Source organism: Sinocyclocheilus rhinocerous, unplaced genomic scaffold (genome assembly GCF_001515625.1).
Source record: "Sinocyclocheilus rhinocerous isolate Xijiao unplaced genomic scaffold, SAMN03320098_v1.1 scaffold1043, whole genome shotgun sequence".
Taxonomy (NCBI): domain Eukaryota; kingdom Metazoa; phylum Chordata; class Actinopteri; order Cypriniformes; family Cyprinidae; genus Sinocyclocheilus; species Sinocyclocheilus rhinocerous.
In genome coordinates, this window is record NW_015642610.1 from 2033273 (window position 1) to 2048726 (window position 15454).

A 15454-nucleotide genomic window follows, 5' to 3' on the forward strand; every position below is an offset into this window, starting at 1 on the left:
GTTTTGTGAGAATGATATGCCAACACAAAATACATAACTCAGTAAATAAAACTACATAAAATAAACTAATTAGCTTAGCATTACAAGCTGTTTTTCTGTTTAGAAAATGCATACTGATGGGGTAACACAAATAACTAACTTTTTGTAGAGTCTTTTTATCATGTCATATCAAGGATGGGTATGTACTTGTACTCATCTGCTGAACACAAACTGTCATGATGAAATATGCAGTAGAGAGTAATTCAATTCTGTTCCAGATTACCATCTCAACACACCAGACCCAGACCAAAAAAAAAAAAAAAACTCATGCCTCCCTCTACTGGTAGCCACTGTAACATAAACCTGGTCCCAACAATAACAAGCAGCATATGCACCCCTCAATGACAGGAGTGTTGAAAAAAAATCTAGTTACAGGACAGGTAAAATATACAGTGATGGGTTCAGTAGTTTGTAAATTATTTGTACTGATTTTAAATCCAACTGCATCTGTTAACATTAGAATGTTGAAGTGTGTTGGGTAAGTGTGAACTAATCTTGATAGTTTGTATGTAAACTAATGAATAATCTTTTAAGCATTATATAATGTAATTATAAGATTGAAGAACAAAATCATAAATGTTTTCTATATTACTACAAATAAAAGAGTATAACCTGCATTTCCCTGATATGTCATGACTTTGACTTTGTGTTGATTAGAAGGCATAATAAATTGTATATATTTGCAAAGCATTAGAAAAAATGTAGCATTGACAACAAATTGACAAAAAACATTAACAAATAATAATAATAATAATTCTTATTAATAATATATATTATTATTAAATATAATAATTATATTTAATTAATAATATTATTAACTAAATATAATTATTATTATTTTTATTGATAAAGACTTTTGATGGCATACATTGTGTGTAAATAGCCTACACTTTATTTTCAGCGTTTATAAACAGCAAACCCAGCTAGCAAAATGTTATAAGAACGTTTTTCTAACATTCCCATTAAGATATGAAAACATTACTTCTGAATGTTCTCTGAACGTTCAAAACGTCCAGTGTTTAAAAAGCATTTTTCTTGGTTTTTCTTTCTTTTGTGCTAATATTTTGAAAACATTATTAAAAACCTTAAGACGACACTTGAACTTTAAGACGTTCTATCAACGTTACTGTAAGAACGTTTGTTCATAACTTTGCCAGGCCCAGAACTGTTCAACGGCTCTGAGCTGGGCAAACCCCAAAGTGCTAAAGCAAGCTGATTCCACAATTTGGGGCATGCCCCGCCCCAAAAATAACATTTTAAATATGATTGGATGGAAAAGTCAAATATCCCACATCACACATGTGTATTAGTGTTCTCTTTGATTGTGGGAAATTTGAAATGTGTGCGTCTTTCCACTCCGAAAATATCAGCAAAAGTTTTTTTTTTACAAGGTGAGATTTTCATTTCACCATGTCCTTTCCACAATGAATAGCTTATTATTCTTTTATGATTGTTAAACTTATATATCATTGCAAACGTTAATCTGTGTTTTAAAAATAGACATAGGGCTATTTTATGACATTGTGCCATGCAAGGTCTTATCATAATGACCATAAACGTGCGAGTATGTCGAGTGGGGTATGGTTGAGACATAGCCTAGTGTATGACAAAGCCACCCGGATTGGTGTCCTATTGCTTCACATGCTGTTTAGTTGTACAGTGTTATGATAATAGGTTAAAAGTCACATTTACACACATGCTACGCAAATTCTGTTAAAACATTATATTTGTGATATTTTAACTGTCTATTATTAATGGACATGTTTTCGAACATGAATGTTAAAAGGATTGCATAGCATTTTAAGAAAAATACAAGGTGGTAAAGTGGGTACAGTTGATACACCCTTTCGCTATGTATACAGTAACAGTTCAATCATAGAAAATAAAATGCATATTCAGAGGCTGTGTGTGTTTGTGTAGCCTACCGTTATGGGGACCAAATGTCCCCACAAGTATAGTAATACCAGTAAATTCTAACCTTATGGGAACATTTTTTAGGTCCCCATGAGGAAACAAGCTTATAATTCATACAGAATGATTAAAAAAATGTAAAAATGCAGAAAGTTTCGAGTAATGGTAGATTTAGGGGTAGGGTTATAGAATATACGGATATTGTTATTTTTACTGTTATGTTTACATTTATACTGTTTGCCATATCTTTTCTAGTGTTAAATATGTGTTCCTATTTGTTTAACTGAATCTGAATTAAATAAAGTAAATAAATACATCTGTTTTTTTTTAAATGCACAACTGTAATTTATTACATTTGCAATAAATGGTTAGCCAGCTTTAGAGCATTAAGAATGGGTGTCTCAACTGTACCATGGTACTGTTTCAACTGTACCATATATGGGTAGGCTACAGACAGTTGAGACAAAAATGCACCTTATGTTTATGAGCTAATTGTGGAAAATAAACTACTTATGGCTATTATCAATTTATGATATTTTAGTACATAAGCAAAAGAAATATCATGTGAAAAATCACTTCATTTCAGCATCTAGTTTTTGTGTAGTGATGAAAAAAGCAGAAAGTGTCTCAACTGTACTGTCTACCCTGCTTGTTAATGTTAACTAATACACTTATTAAACACTACATGATGTTTAACAAATCATTATTTCATGTAGGCTAAGTTAAAATGCTAACAAATGTCATTAAAGTTTAAATTCCATATGATCAAGCACTTATTGAAAATCTACAAATGATTTTAACAGATGTTATAAAATGATTAAAAGCTTGTGTTAATGCACAACACTTTTGCTGCTATTGAGGTGTGATATGTGTAAGGTTAGGGACAGGTTTGGTGGTATGGGTAAAGGATCAACAGTGTACAGGGGTCAGTTTGATTATTATTAGCGAACACGGTTTAATCTGTTTATATTATATTGTTTTGATAAATGAACAAGTATTTTCTTTAAAAATGTATTTGTTTTCCCCCTGTTTATGTATGATTCAAGGAATATCCTGTTTAATGATATACTGAAGAGTAGTATAATTAATAACTCTGTATTATGACAACAAGATCATCTAATTTTACATAGCAACAAGTTACGCGTTATTATGGTTACTAACTTCTCTCTAGCCTGTGAAATGTCCCGGATGAGGTTGAGTCACCCACGTAGTATAGGGATAGAAACTGAAGTATGCCAAGAGGAGAAAATTCCAAATTTAGTTTTTTTTTTTTATTTTTTAATTAGTAGTATATAATATATTCGTTCATCGAGGCCTTACACTCCATCCCAGTAGGTGGCGGAAATGCACCTTAAGCTGGTTTGCCAACCGCCATTAAACACAAAAGAAGAAGAAGAAGAAGAAGAAGAGTCACCCGCGTTGTTGACGTCACTCTTTCTCTGAAAATGGCTGAGTCGGAAGAGGAGGTGGATGTTTTGGTCCAGAGAGTTGTGAAAGATATCAATAACGCCTTTAAAAGAAACCCGAACATGTACGTATGTGAACTCGCATTGCTGCTTATCTCGCGCTCATTCAGTTTATGGCTTTTACAGCGGCTTAGAACCTCGCGCTCAGCCGCAGGGAGAACATTGTGCAGCAGCCTGTGTAACTTGCGCAGACAGTGGCTGGCTAACCGGCTACTAACCAGCTCTCACCCGCTGGCGCCCGGCGCGGCCAGCAGCAGGTAGAGCTCACCAAGCCTCGCTTTTAGACAGGTCGTGTGAAAATGTGTCTGGGGCGCCTGTTTAACAAGCACCGTGCGAACGCCGAAAGCTTCTCTAATAAGTGAAACGCGAAGAGCGCGTGCTTGTCATGTTGTAGAAGCTAGTAACGTTACTGTTAATCTTTGGGTTTTTTACTCGCTGGCCAGTAACTGGAGGGCGTAGCGAGCTTTAATGCGTTATATTTAAAATTATAATTCTCAGTAATTTTCCATGTGCGTTTGTTTTTACTGGTGTTCGGAGTTAGACATTCAGTGGTTGCAATATTGCTGCTCTTGTGTATCCAAACACATCACTTCAGTCCACATATGAAGCATCTCGTCAGTCTTTTTAATGCTGCCTTCAATGCAAATGTTGTTTTTCTGTGTGTTAGGTCTCTTTGTTCCATATTTGAAGGTCAGTGTCCCAATGGTTTCACCTAGCTCTTCTCCCATGACACATTTGTATCTCTGCCAAAGAGGTACATCTGTATCAGTGTCAGCTGAGATGTTTGGTGCTTTATGCATTGCTGTCTGCCTTTAGCTCCTTAGCAGAGTTTCTTAAAATAGCCTTGTGACTTGTTTTTCTTTTTATCTTTTACATTGTGTTCACAGTGATGAAATCGGCCTCATTCCGTGCCCCGAAGTCCGATACAACAGAAGCCCCATCGTCCTGGTGGAGAATAAGCTGGGAGTGGAGAGCTGGTGTGTCAAGTTTCTGCTGCCCTGTGTGCATAATAAACTCCTGCTGTACAGGCAGAGAAAGCAGTGGCTCGATCGGGAAGGTACGACGAAGGTTTATTGGGTTAGCTTGTTCGGCCGCTCACATTTCTGTGACCTTAGTCTTTATTAAAAGATGGCTGTTCATACAACAGATCAGCGTTGCAAAAAAAGTGACTTCTCTCTCTTCTTGTCTTCAAGCACTGGTAGATATAACCTGCACATTGCTTCTCTTAAACCCAGATTTTACAACTGCGTGGAATGTCAGGTACATTTTCATCATTTGTAATACCTGAAAAAAAAACATTCTGCCAAACTAACCCTTCACATACTTTCTGAATGATTATATGTACATGTAATTTATGGTATTTTTAGAAATGCTCTATTTCTTCTCTTTGATGTCTGTCTAGATGTCAGCCATTTTATTGTTCTGAATGTGCTGCTGCTATTTTTAAAAAGTTGTCTAATTTGGGAAAGGAGACATCAAAAGACTGCTGCTACATTTAACTCTAAATTTGTCTATTTGCACAATATCACATAGGGAGCAAAGAATTTATAGATTTTTCAAACATTTAGTTTCATACAGGAAACAGTGTAGGTATATTTAATCCATGCCTGGTTTAAGAAACCAGCCTTTACTTTATTTATTTATTTATTTAAACTAGAACTAGGTTTTTACTAGAATTTTTTGCACAAAATCTTGGCTGAATGTCTTCATGATGTTGCATAGAAGAAACCTATTGTCCAGGAGGTGGTGTTGTATTTTATTTTATTTTTTATGGTTGTATCCTTCTGAATTAATCTGGGTATTGATTGTTTTATAGGAAAGAGCTCCTGCAGTGTGGCGTGTTAAACCCAGAGAAAGACCTTTACCTGGTTAAACTAGCACTATCTAAGCATCCTAAAAGCCCAGAGACATGGATACACAGGTAAGAGGATTTAAAAAAAAAAATTAGCCATTTTAAATTGTAGGTTTCCAAATCTTTGATTTGGCCTGCAACGTCATATTACAAGAGTGGTGGGAAAAAAGAAAGTTGTTATTATATATAACATTTTTTTTTTTTTACATTCAAATTTAGAGAATATAATCGATTTTGATTTAAAAACAAACATTTATTTACTTTCAATCAAGTGTTTGGCCCTGTGTAGTAAAATGTTTGTGGACCTCTGACGTTTGTGGAAGCAAGGTGATTTGTTGTTGTTGTTGGGTAACTATGATTTTAGAGCATAAATGTAAACACCAGTGAAGGCATCTGCTTTAGTGCGATAAATGTTCATTGTGTAACTCTGAAAGATATTCTGCTCTTAATGTATACAGTTAAATAAGGTCTTTTAAAATATTAAAGATTACATATTCTAGAATTGCTGTGTTCTGCACCCTTTAAGTGTCCTATTTTTCATATTACATTTAGTTTACCATTAGATGAGTTTGAATTTTCAAATAGTGATATAAAAAATGAATAATACATTAGGCTTTAAGAAATTAATAATGGAATAGTTGGATGCACTGTACCGGAAAATGTATGTGCTCTGCTTTCTTGTAGCTGAATTAGTATGGAAGAAACCTTGCTCTCAAACCGGCTGAAACAGTGAAAGCAGTGGCCAGGAGACCATGAAATGAAATTGTCTGCAATTGCAGACCTCTTGCAACATGTCAACAGTGGCACATACTGAAGTAGAATTCCGTCACTACTGCAAAGACAAGGGCAAACCACTTTACACGGATCCCTGGAACACTAATAAATATCCAAAGCTTGTGCAACTGACAAGACCATGAGCTTATATGTACCTGCAGGGAGTGTGCAGGACACATTGCAGTTGTCAACTATTTTGCAAATAATTTTACTATTCACTATGTCAGTTTGGATGATGCTATTGTCTGCAGATAATAATACTGAGCCATTAGATCTCCCAGGATGTTTAGAAGCCGCAGGGCGCTGAGATCATCAGGGGCGTTTCTGAGCTGTTATGAAAGAGAATTAATTGTATTATTTTTATTATTTATGTTCATTGGTTTGTGTATTTGTTCATGATTTTCAGATTTTGCTTTCTCATAAATAAAGCCATAAGCATGTTAAATTCCTTGTGCCTCCAGACATATGTGTATGATCAGTCTGCTTAATTGGTTTGTTGTGAACACAGGCGCTGGGTGTTGCAGTGGCTGCAGAAGGAGTGCTCTCCCTCTGAACAAGAACTGAAGGATCATGCTGAACCCAGAGAAGACGCTGCGAGGAGACAGTGCGAGAGGCTGCAGAGAGCCTTGCAGGAGGAAATGAGGGTCTGTGCAGATGCAGCCGGCCGTTACCCCAGCAACTATAATGCCTGGTCCCATCGCATCTGGGTATTGCAAAACATGGCTAAAGGCAATCGGAAGGTAGGCTCAGTCCTCTGCAGCTTTCTGCACTATGTCTGTGTGATTTATCATAATGACTGAAAAAGGGTGTCTGTTAGATGTTGCTTTGTTTGCGTACATCTCAAAGATTAGATTATTCTTAGATTACTTTAAGGAATGATGGATCACACTGGCATATCATCAGTGCTGTTACAAGGAAAGCAACATGAGATGGTTATTTATGAGGTTGATAAATCTACCTGAGCCTTTGATGATCTTAATACCTTTCTTCTCCACTTGAATTACCCTAGGAAGAGACCTGATTACAGATGCCACAGTTTTCTGTCTTTTTAGCTTTTATTTTTTTAGAGAGAGAGCTGAGTGCTGTTAGTCAGGAGAGCTTATTGGCTCTTAGGGGGTCACTGAGTGCCAGACCTTTGATATTCTTATCCTTTCTTAATTGGATGCGAAATTAGGCAAATGTTATAGGGCTCAATCCAAGCTAAAGGCCCTCATATAAAAAGGATGAGCCTGTAGATTTAATGATCCAGGACTAAACAGACTTGAACCAGTCTGAGCTATTCATAGGCTATTTCAGGAGTAATTGGGTTATGCGGCTGTCGTCTTACATCTCTGCATGTCTTGTTTGGTACTGTTTTCCTTGGTCTGAATTTGGGTTTCGGGTTTATAATGCAGGAAATTCCAGCAAACATTTTATATTATGTACATTTAATATAGCATGTAGGTTAGATGTAAATAAATCCAGATAGAATATCAGAGCAAATCAGATCAGTCATTTGAAAACATCGTGTTTCAGCTGTAGTCCGTCTTCTCTCTCGCTCTCTCTCTCTCTTTCTCTCTCTCTCTCAAAATGAAGTCACATCGGCGCATCTCGTCTACACTACAAATGAGCTGCTGCACGCTGCAATACGAGACTTTCGCTCACGTTTTGGGACAGCTGACAGAATTGTCACTTGCCTAATCTGGCCAGTGTTGCATCGTCACAAAACTGTATCATCTGCACATCTTTTTTTAAGTCTTTTTAAACTATTCGGTTACTCACGCGCTCCAGAGACTGGCTCCGCAGTCTGGTTTTCTGTGCAGTCACCAGACTGCGACTGTGACCAAAAATATTAATTTGTAGTGAAGTTTTTGCTGAGGTCGCCACTGGTGACTATAGAAATATACATGGTATGATTAAAAAATTTGCATGTAATGACTTTTTTTCTGATTGTGTTGCGTGCACATCTTTTGTTATGTTGACGTAATAAACTGAGACGATGCGCATTAAAGCTTAAGTGGAAAAAAGACTTTCAAACAGTCCTCATCTCTGCTGAACAGCAGCGTTGACGGCTCACCTACTGAAAGCAGCTTCAGCTGTGGCAGCATGAGAGAGCGGAGACGCGCGAAGTAAAAGTGCAGAAAACCAGTATCTAATTTGTGTGCAATTTGAACAAACTACAACAGGTAAAGCTGTCAGCTGTGTGGACATTAGCAATATATCGTTAATAATTCGTTTAAAATCGATTCATCTTGTTATCAAGATCTTTAGTCTAAATGCTGTGTTCTGTTGCGTGAACTTAATATTATTTGTAGCGCACTTGCCGTCCATTAATTGCAATAAGCTTTGTTACATTTTAATAAACAAAGTATCAGCTTTCAAATTCTTATCGAAATTAGAACAATAAATAACGTTTTGGCTCTATTTAATGCGGCATGAGCGATCGCTTTAGCGCCTCAGTTCAAGCGGCACATCATATCTTTCTATTTACTATATGAAATAAACATGAATGGACATCATTACTGAAATGTCTCATGTAATCACTCATTCATGTAATGCTTGTAAACAATGCGACAACAATCATTTACCTCAGAATAACCTATAAATAGGAGCATTTTGCTAAATGTATGCACTATATTGCATATTCATAGTTTTACTTATCCTGTTGTCTACATGATAAGAAAGAATGCAAGGTGCTAAAGGTAAAATTCAACACCTCCTGAACAATTCTTTGTGGCTGTATATACAGTGCCGTGAAAAGGTTTTTGCCCCCTTCCTGTTTTTTTTATTTTTTGCATATTTGTCACACTTAAAAGATTCAGATCATCAAACCAATTTTAATATTACGCAAAGATAATGCAAGTAAATACAAAATGCAGTTTTTAAATGATAATTTCATTTATTAAGGGAAAAAAGCTGTCCAAACCTGCCCGGCCCTACGTGAAAAATTATTTGCCCCTCCTCTTAAATCATGAAAGAACTGTGATTAACCACATTATTTTAGAAAGCCGAGTTAAATTTCACTAGCCACACGCAGGCCTGATTACTGCCAGACCTGTTGAATCAAGAAATCACTTAAATAGAACCTGCCTGACAAAGTGAAGCATGCTTAAAGAGAATATGCAAACAATTAAAAAAACAGGAAGGGGGAAAAAACTTTTTCACACCACTGTAGTTCTCAAGTTGGAAACGACATTTAGTTCCCACTTTAAGTGATCCTTAGTTCCCAGGACATCTACAAGATGGATTAAAATGCTGATAAAGACAAGAAAAGATGAGACATAAATACATGACAGTATGACTGAAATGTTAGTGTTAAAAAAATAAGAATAAAACACGTTTATTCTGTGACACTTAAAAATAATAATTCGGCACCTAATTTTGTTTCTTATAGGAGCCAATGACTCCTTAATTGATTTTTTGTTTTGTTTTGTTTTTTTGTCTGGAGCCCTGAAAAGCGCACGCACATAAAGCGCCTCGAAAACACCTTGCGAGTTCCTAATTGAGTTATTTTTCACAGCTTATTGCACTTAAGTGGCCAAATATGCACAAAATTATGTCATTATGCTCGTGCTAGCAAGTATCCTTGTAAATAACAGTCGGTTTTGTCTTAAGTAAATGTAAACTGTTAAGAAAGAAATGCATGTGTATCAGTACATTGGATCCATGCAGTTTCACAAACATGAATTCAATTCACAAATAAATAAAATGAGATTTGCAAATAAAAAAAATGTATTCACAAATATATTTTTATGTCACAAACACAACTTTGCCTGGCATTCATTTGTGAATCGCGTCCTGTACATTTGTAGATTGCTGCACACATTTGTGGGTCACTTGCTGTGCATCTGTGAATGGCTTTCTGTGCATTTGTAGATTGCTGCACGCATTTATGGATTTTGAAACATTTGTAGTGTCAAGATGCTGACAATCCACAAATGTGTGGACTCCACCCACCGTCTACTCAAGCCAATCAGATAATAGCCACACTTTGCTGACTAATCGTAGCATGTTCTCGCTATAACCTATCACGTTTTACTTTACATTCAGGGCAGTCTTGTCCTGAAATATCTTCATTCATCTGCATTGGCTCAAATTGAAAATATAAAGGCCATACAAATTGATACAGTAAGAGATGTTTAAAATTGGATTAAATTAAATTAATTGGATTAAATCACGGCTATGGGAACAACGCTATACTGGATACAAACGCGTTATGGAAGCGTCATGTTATTCAAGATGGAAAGAAAAGTAGGGCTGGGAATCGATTCCAAAAAGAATAGATTCCGAGGTGTTGGGAATCGAGAGTCGATTCCAATGGGGAATTCCCAGTCGATTCCCATCAAGGGGACTCGACTCCTCATTCAGATCCTTTTTCAGTTCAACAACGCTTATCTATGGGTGCCTCTCAAACGGAAGGCTGCATACGAAGGCTGCACACATTTAAATTCACGAAAATAAACTGAAAGAAAACGAGTCGGTACTGAGATCATCTTAATTTTAGGATGCAACCTTACGTTTGAGAAGCACCATTCACCTCTCTCATGCTCGCTAAAAGCCGTAGCCTAATTACGAGAGTTGTCAGTTGTGAGATAAAATGTTTTATTACCATTCGCCTCCCTCATGCTCGCTAAAAGTGATTAGAAGTCTGATTAGTTTCCTGATTCGGATAGATGGTTTTAATGAACCAGTTCAAAAAAACGATTCAGAAGTTATTTTACGGTGGAACTGGCTTGTCCACAATTTTGAGCGCTGCACGACAGAATAGATCATGATGTGATCAAGGGTCTTGATCTTATTTACATCTAAAATACTATTTTTTTTAAAACATTTCTATCAGCCAGTGATAATTCTAAAAGAAAACGTCACGAGCATAGATCATCTGATTGACAGATAAAAACACGAGCTCTATCAGTTATTGTAAATTTTGGTTATTTTGTTTCAGTGTACAGTTTGTTAATTTTGTGCAAAGCATACAGTCAAAGTAAACTTTATCATTCAGCTGAACTGTGTCTTATTTACATCTAAAATACTATTTTTTAAAACATTTCTATCAGCCAGTGATAATTCTAAAAGAAAACGTCACGAGCATAGATCATCTGATTGACAGATAAAACACGAGCTCTATCAGTTATTGTAAATTTTGGTTATTTTGTTTCAGTGTACAGTTTGTTAATTTTGTGCAAAGCATACAGTCAAAGTAAACTTTATCATTCAGCTGAACTGTGTACATTTATTTTAGACACTTCATGCCTTGTTCAATTCATGCGATAAACGCATGTCCCTGCTGAGCTGTGGGCTATGACTAATCTCACGGGCAAAGCAGACAAAATATTTATTTACAATATATATTATACAATATATACAAATTTATATATTTACAAATATAGCTTCATATTATGAGAAGGATACTTTCTACGACCTTTATCCTGCAGTCATGGTGAGATTAGGTTCCTTCAATCTAAAAAAACAAGAATTGAAATTCTTGGAATGGATTCCAGAATCATGAATCGAAATCGGACTCGATTCAGAATCTAACAGCCCTACCGGTCGGCCGACTCGACATCACGTGGTGTCAGGTGTCGTGACGAGCTACAGCCAATGAGAGAGCAAAGCATGGGTTGAGGGAAAGAGAATCGAAAACAACAGTGAGGAATCGATTCTTGGAATTGAATCCCATCGATTCCAGAACCAGGAATCGGACTCGATTCCAAAAATTTCGGAATCGAACAGCCCTAAAGAAAAGTGTGAATAAGTAACTGACTAATAAATAACTGGATTCAACTTCATGGTTAAATTGCCGTCACACAATAGCCAACAGCATTTAACAGTTTTTCAGTCAAGCTGTTTAAATTATGTATATGAGCAGCTATGTGGATCTAATGATGTATAAAGCATTATAAATAATATTTTCAAACAATAATTAAAGTTATTACAAAGTTGCCATTGTTTGGTGGAAAAAATATACGTTGGTTGATCACGCAAACAGTATTTCATATGAATCAGACTTACTAGTTTTAATTATAAAAGTTACTTAACAGCATCCAAAGTAAATGACGGGTTTTATTTACATTGTCCACTCACAAATCCCCAGTACATGCTGCAGTGATGCTGAGGCTGGTACCCAGATGGTAATTTGGGCCCATATTTGATATTATACGTGTTATTATGCCCTATATTGGTCACTGCGATTGTGCTTTAAAAGGCTAGATAAGCCATGCCATGTCTTACACAGTGTCAACTCCGTTCACTGTCACGCTGCGATGCAATAACTGTAACTGCAACAGGACGCATCAAAGCAAATGTGCAAATCATTTGTCCTTCATGTCGCATCTCGTCCAGTGTAGACAGTATCGCTGATTATAATGATTTCTATTTGCTTTGGACGCCTCACGAGGGTGTTACTCATGATGCTCAGGATCTGTGAATGATGATCATAAGTTGTGTAATAAGTTGTGATTCTGATGGAAATATAAAGAAGCCTTACACTCTATACAACCTTTTGGAAACATTTTTTTTTTAAAGGGGTCATATGTATGTAAAAATAATTATTGGCTTATCAAACAAAATTTTAATATCTGTGCATCTTAATTTTTGCCGAAGAAATTCCGCATTTTGCCTTCTAAAGGTTGTTTTTTTTCATATTTGAGCAATGTATAATAATATGCATGTTTTTGCATAACATTTGGCATATATCATTCAAGGCTTTTGAATAAATTGATTTGATATGCTGACATCCATAGCGCTTACAACTTGGCATCTGAACTGAAATTCATTTGCAACAACCTGAAGCATAATGCTGTTAAATGAATATAATACTCTTGACTTTCTACTCCAGGTTCTGCATGATGAGCTGTCCTCCACCCGACTGTGGGTGTCCATGCACGTGTCAGATCACAGTGGCTTCCACTACCGTCAACACCTGCTCAAGGCCCTGGCCAGAGAGCTGAGCCAGGTTGGAGAGACAGAGCTCCACCCCACCAAGCAGCCTAACGGAGAGAGCACAGCGGGTGTGTCTGATGACAATCACCATAATGACGTCATCCCTCAGCTCTTCCACGAGGAGATGGAGCTCTGCACTGATCTCATCGAGTCATATCCGGGCCACGAGACGCTGTGGTGCCACAGGTGAGAGTGATCAGGCAGAGTGCTTGAAGCCAGTAACAGATCTCCAGGTCTTGCTGTGCTGATGGTAGTCGTGCAATCAGTCAACATCAGACTGTGCTTCCACAAGTCTCAGTGTGAATACAGTGACTTTGTTTGCCAGAAGTCTGTCCTTGGCCCTCAGCTGGTCTGTGCTGATGTGTTTATGGCTTAGTGTTATAAAATGATGGATGGTAATCCAGGCTTCTCCAACAGGCGACATGTCTTCTACCTGTGGCACCAGTGGTGGAGGGAGCACCTGCAGGGGGCAGGGTCACAATCTCCACCTCTCACCCACACCGATGTCCTCCTCAGCGAGGAGCCCTGTGACGACAGCAGCACCTCCCAGACCATGGACGTTGACTGTGTTCTGGATGGGAGCAAACACGGAAGCTACACGCAGGACACCAAGCGACTAAAGCGGGGACCACTGCTTCCCCACCCCACACTTCCCTCCGAGCACACGTTTGTCTCTAGAATCCTCACGGGCTGCCGGAGCACCGAGCAAAACCGCTTTGCCATTGCCTACAGGAAGTGGCTGGACTCAATTATAGGTCAGTAGCGTGAGAAATGCTCCGCCCACCATGATATGGGAGAACTGTGATAGGTCAACTTATTTCTGGCTCCAGCCGCCCACACCCGGTTCTCTGAAAACAGCTGGACTCCTTGGCCGGTTTGTCAGAGCTACTCTGCCAGAGCAAATTCCCACTCATGATGAAAACCCATGACCTGTCTCGGCAGTCTAAGCCTGGGCTGCTTTAGCTGCTTTAGTTCAGGTACTGGATATCTCAGGTCTGTTTTCAGTGTACAATCCTCTTTTCTCTATCAGAAGCTACAAGTTTGTAGTTTTTTCATATAGTTTTGTTGGTTTTTATGTTGTTTAAAGTCTTCCACCACAAATCAATTACAGTATGCTCTCATCATGTTGTCTGCAGTTTTGCTATTCCTGCCGGGAATCTTAAATGCACACTATGGTGCACACTTGAAGGGAACACTTAGAGCCCAAAGTGATTCTGACCCAGTTTCCCTCTTTTGTTTAATTGAGGGCAGACTGGCTCTTGAATCCCGTCTACTGCTCCTCTTTGGACTTTTGTACTGAAGCATGAATATTTTTCAGCAATTACCTAGACGTTTTGATACAATCAGTAATGTGAGCACAATCATTGAATTTAAAGATTCCTTGAGCCATTTGATATGAAATAATAGGGCTAAAGACAGACATTTTCATGAGTTTTAATAATCTTAAATCAATAAAACAGATTAATGAACACATAACGTTGACAGAATTTCTAGACGCTGTCTTCATTCAGGTGAGTATTTGTATTATATGACATATCTGTTGCAGGGTCAGCATTTCTTCAGTTCATGCAGATGATTCTTGGGCATTTGAGAATAAATGTTCCTGAAGCACATCGTCATCACTCATTAGAATAACAAAGGCCACGTTGTCACATGGACTAGCCTCAGCATTTAAGCACTAGTTTTGGGTTATAGTTCATCCAGGTGGTCTCACAGATTCATGGGTTTTCATGATGAAAGGTTATAGCAGAAGTAGGAATAGGCTTTTCTCAGCTTGGCCCAAATGTGGCTGCAGAAATAACATGCTGCCACATTCAAGCCCATCTTGTGCAGAACGGTGCTTATTCTCTGCACTGGGGGAGTGTGGACCCTTGAGGGGCCTGGGTTTACACATGCTGCTTTTTGTTTAACACTATTTTGAACTTAAAATATATTTATGCAAATATGAAAAGTGAAATGTTGTTAGCTTCACTTATGTGATGATTTATTAAAGCTAATAAGCTATTAGACAGTTATGGTTGACTCACTGTTACTCAGTAATTATTAAACTTGTAATAAACTGAAGTTTCACAGGCTCAGTCTTACATTGACAACTTAATTCTTTCACAGCTTACTTAGAGTAGGTTGTGAAAATCTGATTAGATATTATTATATCTCGCTCTTAAATTAGGACATATGCAAAACTATTCTTGTTAGGTGAAATCATTTTAACATTCTAGCAAAGCTTATATGAATCCATGTCTTTCAGCATATCTGTAAGACTTGCAGAGTTCGATCTTAAGTTTCACATCATAAAAGTCTATTTTTGTTCTTTAGTTTCTTTTTTTGCACAATTGCACAAGAACTAGATTTATGAAAGTAGTTGAGTTACATAACTTCTTGACTGACTCGCAGACTTTATAAAGGGCCATGTCAGAGTGCTTTTTTCTGTTCCTGCTTTTCTTGGACCATGATCATATTTTTTTTTTTTTGAGCTGCAGCAGCAAAATCA

The 15454-nt window shown here is 37.4% G+C and overlaps 1 protein-coding gene across 2 annotated transcripts in view; it reads left to right on the forward strand.

Moving 5' to 3' along the window:
* Positions 1 to 3357: 3357 nt before the first annotated feature.
* The window catches only part of ptar1 (protein prenyltransferase alpha subunit repeat containing 1), a 12327-nt gene continuing 230 nt past the window's right edge, over positions 3358 to 15454 (forward strand). The window contains exons 1-7 of one of the 2 annotated variants that reach the window (XM_016573357.1): positions 3358 to 3481; positions 4304 to 4473; positions 4610 to 4676; positions 5233 to 5337; positions 6551 to 6782; positions 12860 to 13149; positions 13381 to 13718. In XM_016573357.1, coding sequence (XP_016428843.1) covers positions 3396 to 3481; positions 4304 to 4473; positions 4610 to 4676; positions 5233 to 5337; positions 6551 to 6782; positions 12860 to 13149; positions 13381 to 13718 — 1288 coding nt within the window. In that variant the 5' untranslated portion in view covers positions 3358 to 3395. Of the gene's footprint in view, positions 3482 to 4303; positions 4474 to 4609; positions 4677 to 5232; positions 5338 to 6550; positions 6783 to 12859; positions 13150 to 13380; positions 15444 to 15454 lie in introns of those variants that run through there. The other variant, XM_016573358.1, reaches the window with a different exon arrangement.